The following is a 17,770-nucleotide window of genomic DNA, read 5'->3' on the forward strand; positions in this document are numbered from 1 at the left end:
CTTCCAGAAAAGGCTTTATTTTCCGAAAGATCCCGTCTAGACTGGCGCTTTTCTCCGGCAAAGCCCTGAGCCGGAAAAAAGCGGCAGCCATGTTCATGCAAATACCGCGGGGGATATTTAAATCCCCTGCGGCATTTGCAATTCCGAAGTGTCTCATTAGCATCCCTTTTCCTGAAAAGGGTGCCAATGTAGACACAGCCTTAGAGTCTATATACATTTAGTTTCACTAGAGGGCAACATACTGGAGCTTTTTTGGGAGAGAATTGATCAGCGTCACTAAACCTTTGGAGAATAGGGACATGTAAGTTAGGGCCCTGATGAACAAAGCGTTTAAACTGTAGATAAAATATTATTGACTGGAATTTTTATTCTGAAGTATATCTTTCATAGCTGCAGTACTCTAACAGCCAGCTGTTTGGTGGAAGCAGAGTAACTCTTCTGCACAGATTTGCGCAGTTTTTATGGGTATTTCTGCACAGAAAATCTTCACAGCTTTCAAAACCAATCAAATCCCATATTTATTCCAGAAATGACTTGACTGCGTGAGAAGCAGTTTAGCAATGGAGACCCAAAGACATCACTCATTTCCCTCTCTCTGCCTCCCTTCCTCTCCCAGAAAGGCTCTAGGTAGCAATGCTGCCAGCTTTGTAGGTCTCGTATGACTTTTTGGATAGTTAATGATCTGAAAGTAGTTCTGCAGAGAGGGCTATTTTTGTAGCTATCTGGAACGCCCTGAATTTCTGTTTCTTGTGACCAAGAAGAGCAAAAGTTAACTAAACAGGAATGTCTCTGAGGCTCAGCTACCACAGTGATGGATGTAATGTAGAGTATTACCAGCTCTGAGTTTTAAAAAATCATATGAGTCAGGCCTCCAAAAATCATATGATTGACTTGAAAATTGAGGTTTAAAAATAACACATTTGGGGTTCTTTGTAGCTGCCTTCTGCTTTTTGTTTTTAGTGGTCACATTTTCAAGCTTTATTCAGAGCTGTGAGGGCTAGACACTGTTTTGTTTTGCTTTAATGAAAATTGAAAGTCTCACCTACTAACATGATTCCAGGGGCTGGGACTTTTACTAAAACACTGAATAGCATAATACTCAGGATAAAATCCCAAGAGCTGGCAACACTGAGTATAAGAAGCTAGATAGGCTAGTTGTTGAGACTCTGCTTCCCTGTGTCACTCACAATGACCATGAGTGCTCTGAACGTCTGTGGAGCTCTATTGCTGATGTCACTTCCCGATGCACTGATGTGATTTAGAGCAGTGTTTCTCAATGATTGGTCCATGGACTGGTGCTGTTCCCTGGTATCTTCCAAGCCCGACAACTTAGGAAAGTAGCGAGCCAGTCCTTGGTATCTAAAAGGTTGAGAAACACTGGCTTAGAGCAGGGTTTCTCAAACTTCATTGCACCACAACTTCCTTCTGACAACAATCGCTACATGACTGCAGGAGTGGGGACTGAAGCTTGAGCCGGTTGAGGTTCTTTCCCAGGAGAGGGGGCCAAAACCTGAGCATGAGTCCCATAGCCGAAGCCCAAGGGTGGCCTATAACAGAAGTCCCACTATTCAGGCCTGAATCCCTCAGGCTTCAGCCTCGGACCCCAATGGTGCAGCAAGACTAAAGAAGCCCTGTTGTCCCCATTAAAAATAGGGTTGCAACCCACTTTTAGGCCTCAACCCACAGTTTGAGAACTGCTGATTTAGAATATGATCCCTGCGGCAACTTCTGCCTCCCTTTAGAATGCCTTTGCAAATATAAACCGCTGGTGTTGGGGTTTCGGGCAGTGTGCAAACCAGGTGGTGTCAAGCCAAATTATGGTTGAGGTTATGGCTTGTTTTGTGGTTGGGAGCCCCTTCCCTTCTTTTCTATTGTTGACTCAGGGCTTTTTCCCCGTTTTTTTATTTATTTTTGCTGCATTCATAATAAATAGGTCCAGTGGATAGAGCAGGAAATTGGGAGCAAGGTTATAGTCCCAATTCTTATTCTCTGACATTGGGTGAGTTACTTTACCTTGCTGTTCAGCCATTTATAATGTGTCGATGATGATACCTTAACTGTAAGTTTGTTTACTGTTTGTAAGGGTAGTTTCAGATCCCTGGATGGAAGGCTCAAGAGAAGGCAGGTATCTAGTGAAATCTGCCAGCTGCCTGAATTCAGCAACTGAAAGCAAAGTTGCTTCATCTTCTGAGCTTTATGCAGTCTGTTCATAAAATGCAAGCCAAATTCCCCTGTGTTGGCTGTGCAGGGAATTACTTCTCTTCTGAACTGACAGGGCATTCCAGGCTGGTAACAGCTGTCATTGTTCCTCTGAACCACCAGCATATCCACAAAGACTTGGACTGTTGCCCACAAAGACAGGGATTTGGGAGTTAAAGCTGAAAACACAGTCTGGTGCACTAAGCTCCTGAGTCAGGTTAGGCATAAGACAGACTGTTTACATTATTTTGCAAAGCCTTTTCTAAAGATCAGCTTGGCCTGCTCCATGTCACTGCATTTTGAAATTCAACAAGAGGCACGAGACTTGGGTTTGCGGGATGTTTGTCTGAGCCTTCCTCTTTTCTCTCGCTGTATCTAATGTACACTTAAGTATTTTGTCTTTTTTATGCCTCTACTGTGCAAGGTACCTGTGCTTTTCATTAGGTCTACCGCTTCTCTTCATCGCTTCCTTCACCCTGCTATCACAGATAATTGTATTTTTGCCCAATAATTTAACATTTTAAAGTATGTAACTTCTCGTAACTCAAGTGTTCTGATGTCCCCTCCCAGGGAAGTAAGCTGTTGTTACAGGACCCTCAGTTCTCTTTTGAGAAACCTCATTTAGTCCAGAGAGAAGTGGATATAGGAGAGCAAGTGCTGGGGGGAGAACTGCAGTGAAAGGGCAAAGGAATCCTCAGTTTGGTAAATGGCATTCTGGTTTTGTCAAGCTGCTGAGATGCTCCTGATATTAAGGCTCCAGGGCCCTGTCTCATGATCTCTCTTTGTATAACTCCCATGGAATCTGCGTGGAACAAAATGGATTAAAAACAAAACAGTATGTTACGTTGCTATCTCTAATGCATGAAAAAGGTGCCCCCATCTGAATTCCATATTGGGCAGAATCCCCTTTGATGTGAGGAACCCCCTTAAGTTGAGGTTCAGAGGGCAGGGCCATCCCTGGCAGCCCAACACCAAGAAAGGAGGAACAGCAGCACACTCTGGACTGATTTAGTTGGTGGCACCTGTACAGTGTCTGATCACAAGCAAAAACCTTTTGTGGCTCACTCTTGTAATATCTCAAGTGAAGGTATTGCCTCTTCGATAAACGTACTTCATAAGTGTGGTTAGGTATCTAGATCTGCAGGTGTCTCTTGCTTGTGTATGGAACAAAATCTATGATGATTTAAAGGTCTCTTAGTCTCTTATATTTCTGGTAGTGTGATATTCTGCAATGACCAAGCTGCAGCTATTGCAATGAGGCTTTCAGAACCAAAACAATATTTCCATGAGTGAGTTGACTTGAAATAGCTTATTTGGTGAGTTGCTATTCCCTTTTGGATTTGGATAGAATGGGAATTCTGGGTCCAACTCAACAGTATGGTAAGCCAGTACATCTTCATATGTCCAGTTGTCCAGCTGTAAATTGGACCTTCTGGTTCTAAGCATTCTGTGTCTCTATCATCCTAAAGCTTCCCTGTGTCTAAGAGATGTGATTGACTGAGTTGCCTTTAAATATCCATTAACTCTACTGGTCACCATAGTAACTGCTGTAACAGAACCTCTTGCTGGTAGAAGGTTGCCTGGCTCCCTGAGTTATTGTTTAATGCTCAGAGAAAAAGGGTGTATTTGAAATCTTTATGGAAGGGAATTTTGATGCCGGTGAAAGGAATGGGATTGACCGCTCTAGAGAGTGACAGCATTGGTCCACAGAAAAGGTTCTTAATGGAAAGTGGTGGAGCAACTTTTGTGCATCCACTACCCTAGGGGTGGGCAATCGTTTTTGACCGGGGGGGGGGGGGAGCACTCCAAGATTTTTGAAAGTGGTCGAGGGCCGTACACTTCTGTGATATTAATGGAGGAGTTGTGGGGTCTGGGATGGAGGTTGGATGCAGAAGGGAGCTTGGGGTAAGGGACTGGGGTGCAGGAGGGAGAGGGGTCTGGGAAGGAGTTTGGGTGAAGGAGGCAGTTGTGACTGGAGTGCAGGGTTTTGGAATGTGACCTAGGGCAGGAAGGGGTTGTGACCTAGGGCAGGGGACTGAGATGATTTGGTTTGTGACTTAGGATAGAGGGGATTGTGATCTAGGGCAGGGGATTGGGGTGCCAGATCTGGGAGGGGGTAAGGGTGCAGGAGGGGGGCAGAGGATTTGGGTATGTTGAGTGGAGGGCAGAGGGTTGGGGAAGAGAGGGACTGGGGTACCAGAGGCAGGCTCTGGTCAGGAGACTTACCAGCCAGCAGCCCAACCAGCCTGTCTGACTGCAGAGCTAAATGCTTGCAGAGCTTAAAACGTTTCTCAGCCAGCCTGTCTGCCTATCTTGCACCTGCACAGGCTGTAAAGCCATGTGCTTGTGTGAAGGTCACAGGGGCAGCCTTAAAGCCCAGGCACTGCTGCATGCTCTCCGCAGAGACGCTTGCTTAAAGGGATCCTCCTGGACAGCCATTGCTCTGCTCCTGCTTCTGGCTTGCCTACCTCCTTGAGGGAAAGCAAAGCTGCTGCAGTTTTTGCTCTGGTTGCCCTGCTTCCTTGGACACCACAGCAGTTTATTTTCAGGTTTGGTTTTTGGCTTGTGTGTTTGTTTTTTTGGTTTGTTTGGTTTTTGGCTTTTTTGGGCATGGAGCCTGAGCTGCCCCTGGGCAGGCGATGGCTCCACACCGTGCTGCTGGAAGTTCTGCTGCACGCTCAAGAGAGCATCATGACGTTTGCGGCAGAGCTGGATTCTGAGCCCAGCTTTGAGCCTCTTGCTCAGGCTGCAGCCCTGCTGCCATTGCCCCCAAACTTATTTATGGAGAGGGGAGTGTGGAGGCTGGACACCAGTTCTGACTGGTGGGACTGGCTAATTATGCAGCAGTGGGACGACGACCAGTGGCTCCGAAACTTCCGGATGCAGAAGGCCACCTTCCAGGAGCTCTGTACCTGGCTTGCCCCTGCCCTGCAACGCCAGGACACCTGCTTGCGGGCCGCCATCCCCCTGGAGAAGCGCATAGCCATTGTCCTGTGGAAGCTGGCCACCCCCGACAGCTACTGCTCCGTGGGACATCAGTTCGGTGTGGGGAGGTCTACAGTCTGGGCCGTCTTGATGGAGGTAAGTCACCCTCGGGGGACAGTCCAGGGGGGTGGGGGGTGGGCAGACAAGGGGGATGGTCAGGACCGGGCACAGGGAATGTGGGATGGGGTGGGAGTGGTGGAAGCTTGCCTGGCCTCACTGTGCGGGGGCCACGGAGGGGTTGCCTGAGGGAGGGCTCTCGGGGTCTGGGAGGGAAGGGGGGGGTGCACCTCTCACCAGCTCATGCTACTCCTCTCATGTCCTCTTATGTGTGTTTGTATGTGTCCCTTTCTGCAGGTGGTGATGGCCATCAATTCCGAGCTGCTCCACAGGACTGTCTGCCTCGGAGACCTGCCTACCATCTTGGCCAGATTTGCGGGGCTGGGGTTTCTGAACTGCAGTCCCAATTCGCGCACCGCCCCATCGAGCAGCACAGTACATTAATAGAAAAGGCTACTTTTCCATGGTGCTGCAGGCCCTGGTCGACCACCGGGGACAATTCACAGACATTTGTGTCGGGTGGTCAGGCTGGGCACATGATGCCCGCGTATTCCAGAACTCGTACTTGTACTGCAGGCTGCATGCTGGGGCATTTTTCCCGGACAGAAACTTGGCAGTGGGGGATGTGCAGATGCCTATATGCATCGTGGCCGACACGGCTTACCCCCTTCTGCCCTGGCTCATGAAGCCATTCACAGGACACCTGGATGCGAGCAGCGAACTCTTTAACTCCCGCCTGAATCTGGCTCGCTACCAGGTGGAGTGTGCCTTTGGCCGTCTGAAGGGCAGATTTAGATGCCTGCTCACTCAGCTGGACATGGGGGAACACAACATCCCCGATGTGGTTGCAGCATGCTGTGTGCTGCACAACCTGGTGGGAAGGAAAGGGGAGACCTTCCTCCCTGCGTGGGGGACCCGGGCTGATGTGGAGGGGAGGCACTTTGAGCAGCCCCGGACAGCTGCCATCTGGCAAACCCACCACTTGGGATTGCAAATCTGAGAAGCCCTGAGGGAGCAATTCTCCCATGGATGCCAATGAGTTTCCCCAGGGTCTTCCAAATGTGGGATTGTCCCATGCCCCGTGCCTTCCTCCCCAAAACCCCTCCCGGCTCCACATTCACACATTCTGCTCCTTCCTCACACACTGAGAACGGAGACAGGTGTGGGTGAAAACATTTCAGCTGTTTATTGCACTGTTGCTTTTGACAAAAATTAAATAAACTCTTTTTTTCAGAGAAAATAAACTGTTTGCTAACAAAATAAAATGCTTCCCTCAGTGACTCTCACTGGTGGGAGGGGGGAATGTCAACCAGGAAGTGGGGAGGGAGGCTCAGGGCTGAGGGGGCTGCCTGGAGGACGAGCCCCTGGCAGTTTGGCTGCGGAAGCCTTCTCACACCTGGCTGCGCATGCGGGCAGTGACAGCAGGGGGCTGGGCAGGAGGTAGGGCTCCTTCACCTTGGCCTTGACCTGCGGTGCCGTGCAGGGGCGGTGGCCTTTCATGGCCAGGCCATCAGCCATTCTGGTGTATAGTTCAGTGTACCTGTGTCCGGCCTATGGGAGCTGAAGAGCTGCCTCTTCAGCCCACAGCTCCAGGAGGGCTTTGATTTCGGGCCCTGACCAGGAGGGTGCCTGCCGTTTTGTGTCCCTGGCTTCCCAGGGCGATGTGTCCCTGAAAGGGCCGGGGAAGGTGGTTTGGGGGGGCTTGTCCCTGCGACATGGCTCCCGAGTGTCCCTACCGGGAATAGCTGCACAGTCAAGGTCCTCTCTGGAGCTGGCTTGCTGCCAGAGTGCTGCTTCTGGGTGCCTGTGCCTTTTAAAGATGGCTACAGGCAGGAACAATAGAGTGCAAAGCAGTGGCAGGAGTGTCCACCAGGGCTTCTTCCTGGAGGCCTTTACTGTCAACATTACTTCTCCCCTGCATCCACACTTACCTTTTGTTGACAACTGTGTCGACAAAGGAGTTATTCCTTGTAGAATGAGGTTTACAGCTGTTGACAAAACTGCCACGTTCTGTCGACGTTATGTTGCCAGAACTCAGCGGCAGTGTAGACGCAGGTATAGTTTAGTCGACAAAAGTCCACAATAGGAAGAGCACATGAGGCATACTGTGTCTCTGAGAGGCTCTGAAAACCAGTTTCATGAATGACCCAATGGCCAATGCTGATGTGACTGTTGTTTCTTTCTAAGATGCTCCCTTTGTCGATATGCCTCTGTATTAATCATAAATCTCTGTACTAATCATTTTCATATCAGTGTGGATCATCTTCATATAATCTCTGTATTAAGTTTTTAACTTTGTATTAAGTCCTTTTATATAGAAACTATGTAGCTTTTCATATAGAAATAGAAACTTTGTATTAAGTCTTGGTAGAATAGTCCCTAAAAATAATTAAGGTAAATAGAATGTCTTTGTACCTGAATGGACCTCTCCCCTTTTACTTAATTGATTGCCCTGTTGAATGAATGGTGTGAATGGAAAGGTGAGAAAGGCAAGCACCTCCTGACAGTTGCAAAGTTGGAGCGGGATGGAAGCCAGATCCAAGAACAATAGGACCTGTTTAAGTGGGCTCATTGAAAGAAGATTGGACATATGGACTCCTTAAGAGTCAGTAGCAAGTGCCTGCTTTTGGAAGCACCCTCTTTGAAGATGGATGTGGCAACATTAAGACAGCAGCAGCAGAAGAAGGTGCCACAGATGACTAACTGCATATGCATATGATGACTCACACAGATTTTGCACATGCATAAGATGATAGATTTGCATGAGAGGGGAGCTACTATAAATCAAAGGTATGTTGCTGGAGGACTCTGGGTTCTTGTCTTGTCATCATCGGAGCACCAATCTGGATTGGCAGAAGCCCGACTCCACCCCTCCCCCATCTAATTCACCTGGCCAGTGCAGGTAGGGTGAGCAACTATTGGTAAGAACAAGACAGCATGTGTTTGTGTGTGTGTGAGTGTAATATATCATATGCATATGATCAGGGCTCGACAAATAATGCAATCTATTCACCTGTGGCGAGTAGATTGCAACCCGGAAGAGCCGGGTTCGGGCAATCTGAGCATGCGCAAATCGCCGGACAGCACAGCTGGCGAGCGGGGCTCGCTGCGGTTCAACAAGCCCTGCATATGGTAAATGTTGATTGCTATATGTATTACCAACAAATATGGCGTTTTGCCTTATCCCCCTGAAAAGATCCCAGGCCGTTCTTTTAAGTACAACACTTTGGTGGGTACAACACCTTTTTTGCATGTATTGCCCTGTAAACTAAACCTACATCAACCACAATGTGCACAGTGAATAAATAGCCTCTTGGCCTCAGTCCATGCATTTTTATTTTGTTAACATACATTGAATACAGACAGCAATTAACAGTAAAGATAAGCCAGGTTGAAAGGCCTGATAACACTGGGAAAGAAGGAGGAGGATACATGGCTTACAATTGTACTGTGCAGCAGTCAAACCTGTGGGAACAAGAGTTTCTGCTCCATGAACCCACCCCTGGAATTGAGGATGAGGGATACTGGAGCTCCCCTCTGCCGGAATTCTTGGCAGATTAGGAGAGGAGAATAAGGAACTTGGTGAGGAGGGCAGTTGTTCGGCACAGCAGGACTCTAATTGCCTTTCCTGCACCTCAGCCAGATGCCTCAACTTGTCTGTTTGCTTCCCCAAATGCTGCCACATCTCCTCCTGCATGTTACACTCTTGCTGCCTGAATGCTTTCATATCCTCTTGCTCCGTGCACATGTTCTCTGACAGTGTAATCCTCCATGCATTGAGCTGGGCCTGACAGTCTTAGAGGAACACACGTCTTCCCTTGTTCCTTTTTTTTTTTCTTTTAATCTGGCTCAGCCTTTGTGCTGGTGTGTGGGAAGGACTTATAGAAGACACAGTACTGGCAGCAAGGGGAAAAAAACCCAAGGGTAGCATCACAAAATATGCATTGTTGAAAACACAAGGTTAACTCTTCACAGCGGTGCATACTTTGCCTTTAGGTGCAAGGCAAGTTTTCTCTTTTAAAAGAAGTGCCTACCAGTAAGGTGCAGCACCTAGCAGTGTATCACAATTGTTTACCTCCAATGAAACATTAAACACAATTGCATTTAACCTCTGGAATGTGACTACAATTGTGTGCACTCACCTGAGGTGCCTTCCCTGCCATCATGGCTGCTAAGAATAGATCCCAGTTGTCAGGAAGGATGGATCTCTGCTTGCTTGCTGGGCTTTTTCCTTCCCCTTCCTCATCAACAATTTTTTCCTCATTTTTGCCAGAGACCACCTAAGGCTCTTGGGAGGAATCCACGGGGAGTTTTGGGGAACTATCTGCGTGGGGCAGATTTCAGCTAGAGAACTGGACAGAAAGGGCTTGAGCCAAAGCTCACCGAAGACAAAGGAAATACTCCCATTGCCTTCAGTAGGCTTTGGATCTGGCCCTGAGTTTCCTTATCTCCTTGGCAGTAAGAACATTGGCTAAGTTTTCTACTTCATTTGAGGACCAAATTATTCCTCTTTCGACTGAGTTGTCCAGCTCTTTGGTTTGAAACGTTTAGCTCGTCATCTCTCTCTGCGTTTCCTGAGGGCTGTTTGAATTAATCAGTGGACTAAGCATGGCCTGGGAGCTAGGAATTCCTAAGTCATAATTCCTTCCACCGATAAAATCACTTTCAAGTCACTAACTCAGGCACAAATCTGCTCACCCATCTGCTCGAATGATGGATGAAAAAGAGTGACATTGGAGTTGCCTAGGCAAATGAGACAGCTGAGTTGCCTAGGCTGATTTAATTTCGTGATTTCCTCATTGGTAAACATGGGAATAAAAATACTGATTTCTTTACCTCACAGGATGTCCAGAATTAACATTTACAGGACTGGGAGGATGAAAACCCAATGAGTGCTAAGGAATTTTGTCACTGGGCTGCTTGCTACATGGCTTCCCCCAATTCTGTGCACCTATGCTTTGCCTTTTGCACATCTCTGACCTTGCTCTGCTCCTCCAGCCACAGTGAGCTTAGCACCCTGCCCTGCTGACCCTTACAGCCTCTTTCCCCTTTGCTGCTCTGTCCACCTGCCTTTCTATATCTGTGCTCTCACGTGACCTCTGCTCAGCTTTCTTTAAGTGGCATGCCTGTTCAGGTGCCATGCTGTGATTTCTTTCATTCTGATACCCTTTGGGCTGTTACAGGATTTTGCTCTGCTTGTCTTCAACTTTTCCTGTCCCCAAAGTTAGCTGAACACATCTTCCTCTGGCTTTATGTTCTGCTGATTTTGTGCATCATTGAATCTTTGCTGGAGATGTGAATTAGTCACTTGCTTTTCAGGGAACGTTGAGAGCTCAGAGTGATTGCTCTAGTCCAGGGTTCTAAAAATCTCCGCCTGCGAGTCCTTCCCAACCAGAGCAGTGTGCAATCCAGCCTATGAGTACCGGCAGGCTGTGGGGGAGGGGGGACTGTCCATTCCCATTGCCTAAGTCCTGCCCTTCCCTGCTATTGCTCTTCCCTCTGCCCCCCATTGCACTCTATCCCCAGAGGAGCGTGGCCTGGAGGCATTAATGGGGGTACCAGGTGCAGGTCCCAGCAGCTATTGCCCCCCCCCCCCCCCCTTACAGAGGCGGGAGCTGTAGGGAAGCAGAGCACACTCAGCAGGCATACTAGCTCCTCTTCACTCTGCTTTCTCGCGGCTCCTACCACAGTGAGGAGTGCAGCCGCCCAACTACTGCTGCTGCTCTGTGCCAGGTTCCTCGGATGACAAAGTGCCATAGAGGGTGAGGGCAGGATGGGGGCTAGAAGGGGCAAGGTTTGGGCAACAGGAATGGACAGCCCTCAGCATGCTGGTACTCTCAATCCAGCTTGCAAAACTGCTTCCGATGGGGATGGTCCTCGGGCCAAGGGTCTGTTAGATATAAACAACGTCATAGCGAGCTGCACTCAGAAACTCTGCCCTACATTAGAGAGCCCATTCGTCTCCTGGGATTTGAACTATATGTGCTTCTTCATTTTTCGTTGTCAATTTGTCCTGATTCTTGTACGCCTAGAGGCCCAGTAGCAACACGTAGAGGGACTGTGCCCTGCAGTGTTGCTGCTGTGCAAGGGCTGTCAGCAGTTCCACTGGAAGCCGCTCAAAAACAGAGGTGATAACTCAGCTCTTTTTATGTAGATCAACCTGAAATGCACTAGACTAGAGACACCCTGTGCCAGCCCACTGAATTCAGTATATTTTGTTTCAAAACAGCCTCGGTTGCACATCCTGGCCAATCCTAAATTCCCTTTTCTGCTCTGGAAGCTGGTGGCATACAGCAAGAATGTAGTAATGTGCGGATTCTGGAAAAGTACTTCAGAATGTCAAATGACCATCTGTCCTAGTGCCCATTACGTTAGCTCCGAGGGGACTGTGGATCTAATCTCATGCCATCTTTTTCAGCACTTCAAAGAAAAGCATACCGGGGATGCATTTGCTGGTCCAGTTACATCCAGGTAGTGTGCATGTATTGTGCTGCTTGAATAGGGTCGCTCTCAGTGGATTGTTAATGGGACAGTGACCTTAAAACATACAATGGAAAACCAGCAATGAAAGTGTTCCGATAAAAAAGGAGACCCCGAGCCTCTAGTTCACTCTTCACTTGCTACAGTAGGCGTTAGTGATTGATTTTCCTAGGAATACAACAGCACCTTCTCCACCACTCATGACTTGTCCAAGAGAGCACAAGATCATAACTGCACAGCTTGTAAGTGTCTTGCTTTTTTGAATGGAAGGGAAAGCCAGAGTAAAGCTATCCTTAGTCCACTGAAGGGCCTGGAGGGACTTTTGTTACACTTCACTTATGCCTCACTCAAATCACTGAAGCATGTCCCTGCTTTCAGCTTTTCTGATTCATATTTTTGTCATTGATAGATCCATTGCTGCTGAGGGAACTTTGCATCAATGAGCTCAGTTAAAAACAGGAGGAAAGTTTCATTTTATTGTCCAAGCCTTTGTTTGCTTTGGAATTATGATGGTGGTTCTGGCATGATATATAGTGGTTTTTCATCCTGTAATTTCATAGCGATCAAAGATTTTGGAACCAGCAATGTTAGCCCTCAGTCAAATTCCTGAGTACATAGAGCGCTGCCTGCACTTTACTTTTGGGCAGAACTTCAGGAAGTGAAAATCAGTTTTTGCTTCCTGCAATACAGAGCAACATTGGCACATCCCAGTTTCTCCCTTTTCATCCCAACTACATAATTTCACATCTACATAAGAACATAAGAATGGCCGTACTGGGTCAGACCAAAGGTCCATCTAGCCCAATAGCCTGTCTGCCGACAGTGGCCAGCACCAGATGCCCCAGAGGGGATGGGCTGAAGACAACGATCAAGTGATTTGTCTCATGCCATGAACGCAACCTCCATGAATTTATCTAACTTCTCTTTAAACTCTGCTACGGTTCTAGACTTCACAGCCTCCTCTGGCAAGGAGTTCCACGGCTGACTATGCGCTGTGTGAAGAAGAACTTTCTTTTATTAGTTTTAAACCTGCTACCCATTAATTTCATTTGGTGTCCTCTAGTTCTCCTATTATGGGAACTAATAAATAACTTTTCTTTATTCACCCTCTCCACACCACTCATGATTTTATAGACCTCTATCATATCCCCCCTCAGTCTCCTCTTTTCTAAACTGAAAAGTCCCAGTCGCTTTAACCTCTCCTCATATGGGACCTGTTCCAAACCCCTAATCATTTTAGTTGCCCTTTTCTGAACCCTTTCTAAGGCCAAAATATCTTTTTTGAAGTGAGGAGACCACATATGTATACAGTATTCAAGATGTGGGCGTACCATAGTTTTATACAGGGGCAGTAAGATATTCTGGGTCTTATTTTCTATCCCTTTCTTAATCATTCCTAACATCCTATTTGCCTTTTTGACCGCCGCAGCACACTGTGTGGACGTTTTTAGAGAACTATCCACGATAACTCCAAGATCTCTTTCCTGATTTGTTGTAGCCAAATTAGCCCCCATCACACTGTACGTATAGTTGGGATTATTTTTTCCAATGTGCATTACTTTACACTTATCCACATTAAATTTCATTTGCCATTTTGTTGCCCAATCACTCAGTTTGGTGAGATCTTTTTGAAGTTCTTCACAGGCTGCTTCTGTCTTGACTATCGTAAACAGTTTAGTATCTAGTATACTTACAGCTTCAGAAAATTCCAGTAGATGTTCCTTAGTTCGTCTACGAGCCTTTCTATAGACCTTTTTCTCTGTCTGCCATTGCAAAGTGTAGGTGATTGTGATGGATGGTGCAGCAAGAAAGTGGAATGCTGCCAACAGTGTACCCTCTGATCTAATACCAATTGACACCAGTAGAACCAGTTTTATCCTCTCTACAACAGATGCTGAAAGCACATTAACCGCTGACTCTGGGGTAAGTTACTCTTTTGCTGAAACAGTAAAGGAAAATATATTAAAGGGCATTGACAACACTTAGGTTCGAGGTAGTGCTTTCAGCATGTTATAGTTGCAATGTAATTACTCATTGGCGTGCGCACGGGGTGTGCCGGGTATGCCCAGGCACACCCTAGTGTTTCAAAGGGCTGCCCTGGTGCGCTGGGGAACGGACACTGCGCAGGGTTTGCCACGCATGCGTGGCTAAAACCAGCGGGTCTTAGGACCCCACAGAAACAGGCAGCAGGGAGCAGAGTCGTTACCCTGCCTCCCCAGCAAGCGAGGTAAGGTTAAACCCGGGGCGGGAAGGCGGGGGGTGTGCCCGCCTCCAGGCAGGGGATGGAAGCTGCGTGGCTAGGCTGGGGGTCGGCTCGGCTCAGCTCGAGAGCTGCACAGCTGGGGTTGGGTCGGGGCAGCGCAGCTGGGCTGGGGCAACGAGGCTGGCCTGGGGGGGAGGTCGGGGGCAGTGCGGCTGGTCCAGGGAGGGGGGAGGTTGGGGGCAGTGCGGCTGGCCCTCACCCCCCCCAGAGCTGCTTCCCATCCCCCTTCCTCCCAGCCCCCCTCTTCTTCCCTGCCAACCCCACGTTCCTCAACCCCCCTCCCCCCAGCTCTGTTTCCTACACCTCCTTTCTCCCGGCCCCCCTTCCTCCCGGCCAGCCCTGCGGCCCCTGACTCCCTGCCAGCTCTGCTTCCCGCCCCCCCTTCCTCCTGTCCAGTCCCCCTCCCACTAGAGGCTCCCAGTGCCGATTGCACCCCACCTTCCAGTCATTCCCCCCGCCTCCGCCAGGCTTCAGTCTGGCGCCCAGCCGGAAAACCAGGAAATACCAGACATTGCATATGTCGGGTATTTTCTGGATTTTTTTTTTTACCAGACAGAGGGCCCAAAAACCGGACTGACCAGTAGAAAACCGGACACCTGGCAATCTTACGCGTCGGAACCGGTGCAGGCACCAAGTGATGGGGAGACTGCCGGAACTTTGGGAACCAGAGACTGTGGGGTGGAGGTTTGTGGCCCAAAAGGGGGCTGAGAAACCTAAGAAAGACAGAGTAGGGGGAGCACCAGAAGGGTGACAGTCAGGGCGACCCTAGAACTCTGTTACAGACCAGCTGGCGGCTGCTGGAGGAGGAGGGGAAAATAGAGGGAAAGGGTCGGAGAGGAAGGGGCTTGTGCTGAGGGGAGGGGGACAGGTCAGGAGAAGAAAGAAGAAGGCACCAAGGGACAGAGTGGAGGAGAGAGACAAATGCCAGAGGGCCAAGTGGAGACAATGAGGAAAAGGGCAGGAGGGGAAGTGTCAGTGAGAGGGGGGCAGGATGATGCTAGGAGAGGAGAGGGGAAGGGCTTTGGGGGGGTAGAGGGGAGAAGGGGAGGTGCCGGGAGAAGGCTTGAAAGAAGGGGTGGGCATGAGGAAGGCAGGGATGGAGCAAGGCATGTGAGAGGGCACAGGGGAATGAGGGGAACGGGAGCAGAGGCTGGTGAGGGGGTGGGCATCAGAGAAAAAGAGGGCAAAGGAGGCAGGGGCAGTGAGGGAAGGGGGAGGCACCAGGAGGGTGCAGGGGTAAGAGAAGGTGCAAGTGCCAGGGGATTCTGGGGGTGAAGCAGAAGGGCAGACACCTGCAGGGGAGGGACCAGCACTAGTGGAGAGAGGCAGGGCAGGTGTGTAGTGGGAGGTGATGAAGAGGGGTAGCTCACATGATCAGCGTGGGGCTACTGGAGGAGTGGGCACGGGGGGAGAGAAGGGCTGGTGGAGGGGGGCAGGTCTCAGGAAGGCTGAGGACAGTGAGAAGGGCAGGAGTCAGGACAGCAGAAGTGGGTAAGGGGTTGGGGGTGGGGGGCAGCAGGCATCAGGGGAGCTGATGGAGCAAGGGGAGGAGATATGGCAGCAGAAGGAAAGGGTAGAGGCTTATAAGATACTTATTAATAACTTGGGTGCCACAGTGGCACATCCAAACAAACCACAAACTCAGTACTGGTGCACAACACAAAATGTATTGTGCTCATGGGAGGAAACTCTTAGAGGGGACACTTCCCCCAGCCTCTCCACCCCTCCTCGAGTTAATGTCACACACATTGGGTTAAAGCAGGGGTCTCCAAACTACGGCCCGCGGGCCGGATGCGGCCCGCGAGGCCCTCTCATCCGGCCCGTGGAGACCTTTTTGTCTGGCCCCGCCTTCCGCGTGCCGGTGTGACGAGGCGACCCCCGCCCGTCCCTGGGGCGCCGCCGAATGGGCCCTTCTTGCCGCGGGGGGGGGGGGGGCCCTGTCAGGGGTGTGCGGCGTGTACTCACGCCGCGCCGGGGCAGGAGAAGCGGGCAGCTCCGCTGACAAGCGGCCGCGCGGCGGCAAACGGCGCAGGGGGCGGGGGTTAGCACGGGCGGCGTTCCCCCCCCCAGACTGACAGGGCAGCCGGCCAATCAGGGGGCAGGATGGGCGGTGGTGGTAACGCCCACCCGGCGACGTGCGGGGGAACGTGAACCCCGGCGGGAACTTTAAAAAGGTGACCCCTTCCGCCCAGGGGGGGGGAAGGAGTGAGCGGTGGCAAGCAGGAGGGGAGGACAGCGTGCAGAGGAAGGGGAGAGCAGGGGGAAAAGCCCCCCCCCCTTCTCAGGAGTCCAGACCCGACGGCCACCCAGACGGCAGGACCAGCCCCGGCGGGAGGGGTGGGCGTCTGGATATACGACCGTCAGCCTGACGGACGAATCAAAGGTGACCGCCCCACGGTGGGGGGAGGTAGAGGGTCACACGAGGAGGGAAAGGAAGCAGCCCAGGGCAGAACTCGTTAGAGTTGGCGGGCTGACAAGTTACGGCAGGAGCCCCGTCAGCCGGACCGGAGCCAGCTGGTTCCGTGTCCTTAGGGCCCTGGGCTAGGGCCCGTGAATGAGGGTGGGCCCGGGCCCCCCTTTCCCTCCCCTTCAGCACTGGAGGGAGTGCATGGTCAGAGTACCGGCCGCGCTGCGACAGAGGGCGCAATAGGCAACTGAAATTCCCCGTCGTTAAAGCGGCCCCCGAACTGCTGTTTGATAGTTAATGCGGCCCTCGGGCTGAAAAGTTTGGAGACCCCTGGGTTAAAGGAATTGCAGGATAGTTGCATGGGGGAGGGGGGAGTTGCTGAGGGCCAAACTAATCCCTATCAGTAAGAGGATGGTGGGAAAAGTCCTTGGGAGGGGGTGTCACATGACATCTTTTATTTCTCGTCATGTGTCCAAATTGCCCCAAAAGTATTACCCCCAGAGGCGTGGCTAATGGGGGTCAGGGGGTGTGGCTAATGGAGGTCAAAGAGTACATTTTAAAAAAATTCTTTGAGCGCACACCTATGTTATTACTATTAACATTTGAAACAGCTCTTGAGAATTGGAGCCACTCTGGTAACTGAAGTGTTTTCACGTGCTACACCTTGCTTAATACATGCAGTAAGAAATTATTCTCCTCACGCCAACCATTCACGAGTCTGCCATTGCACTGGGAAGTCCTGGTGAATTAACTGAGAGTGACTGTTGAATCACCTATTCTACAAGCTAGAGCTGCAACCTTATGTGTATTTGTGAAAAGGTGGGATTCCCACCCTGCTTGGAATGATCAACATTTGCTGTGTAGGTTCAAAACTTCCCCCTTCTTGACATTTGGTTCTGTTAATAAGGTAATGCAGCCAACTCCCCAAACCCTGCCCTTCGGTGTGACTGCTCTTAGGACAGTTCAGCTTAGCCCAAGGCCTTACCTCTCTCCAGAGTGGATATTCCCAGGTGCTTTAATGAGCATCATATGCCACAGAGAGTCAGCCAGGCTTAATTAGCATATCCCTCCAGGGTTCCAGCACCTGCTAGAGGGCAGGTCAACAGAAGAACTTAGCTTACCTTGTCACTTGGCAGAAAGACTTTCTACCTGTAAGGGCTGAAATGAATGGTTCTGGGTTTTCCTCTGCTACAGCTGGTGTTGGTAAAATGTGTTCCTTAGGTACCGCCAATAATAGCTAAGCAAGTGCAGAGCCACATCAGCTCGGGTGCACTGTAGAAACTGGCAAACCAACCTGAGTAAAATACGTATGAAGATGTAATCTTCAGCGTCTGAGGGGATAGTCATATTCATCTGTAACTTTAAAAAAACTAGTAGTC

At 50.0% G+C, this 17,770-nt stretch overlaps 2 protein-coding genes across 7 annotated transcripts in view; both read left to right on the forward strand.

Moving 5' to 3' along the window:
* Positions 1 to 17,770, forward strand: part of SPECC1 (sperm antigen with calponin homology and coiled-coil domains 1) — a 175,914-nt gene that overhangs the window by 3,270 nt on the left and 154,874 nt on the right. The window lies entirely within an intron of this gene.
* LOC142819198 (uncharacterized) lies at positions 147 to 9,418 on the forward strand. Its single transcript, XM_075904363.1, has 2 exons — positions 147 to 5,280; positions 5,539 to 9,418. Exons 1-2 carry the CDS (start codon positions 4,810 to 4,812, stop codon positions 5,683 to 5,685), a joined length of 618 nt encoding a protein of 205 aa, XP_075760478.1. The 5' UTR covers positions 147 to 4,809; the 3' UTR covers positions 5,686 to 9,418.

The sequence above is a fragment of the Pelodiscus sinensis genome, chromosome 21 (assembly GCF_049634645.1).
Source record: "Pelodiscus sinensis isolate JC-2024 chromosome 21, ASM4963464v1, whole genome shotgun sequence".
Lineage (NCBI taxonomy): Eukaryota > Metazoa > Chordata > Testudines > Trionychidae > Pelodiscus > Pelodiscus sinensis.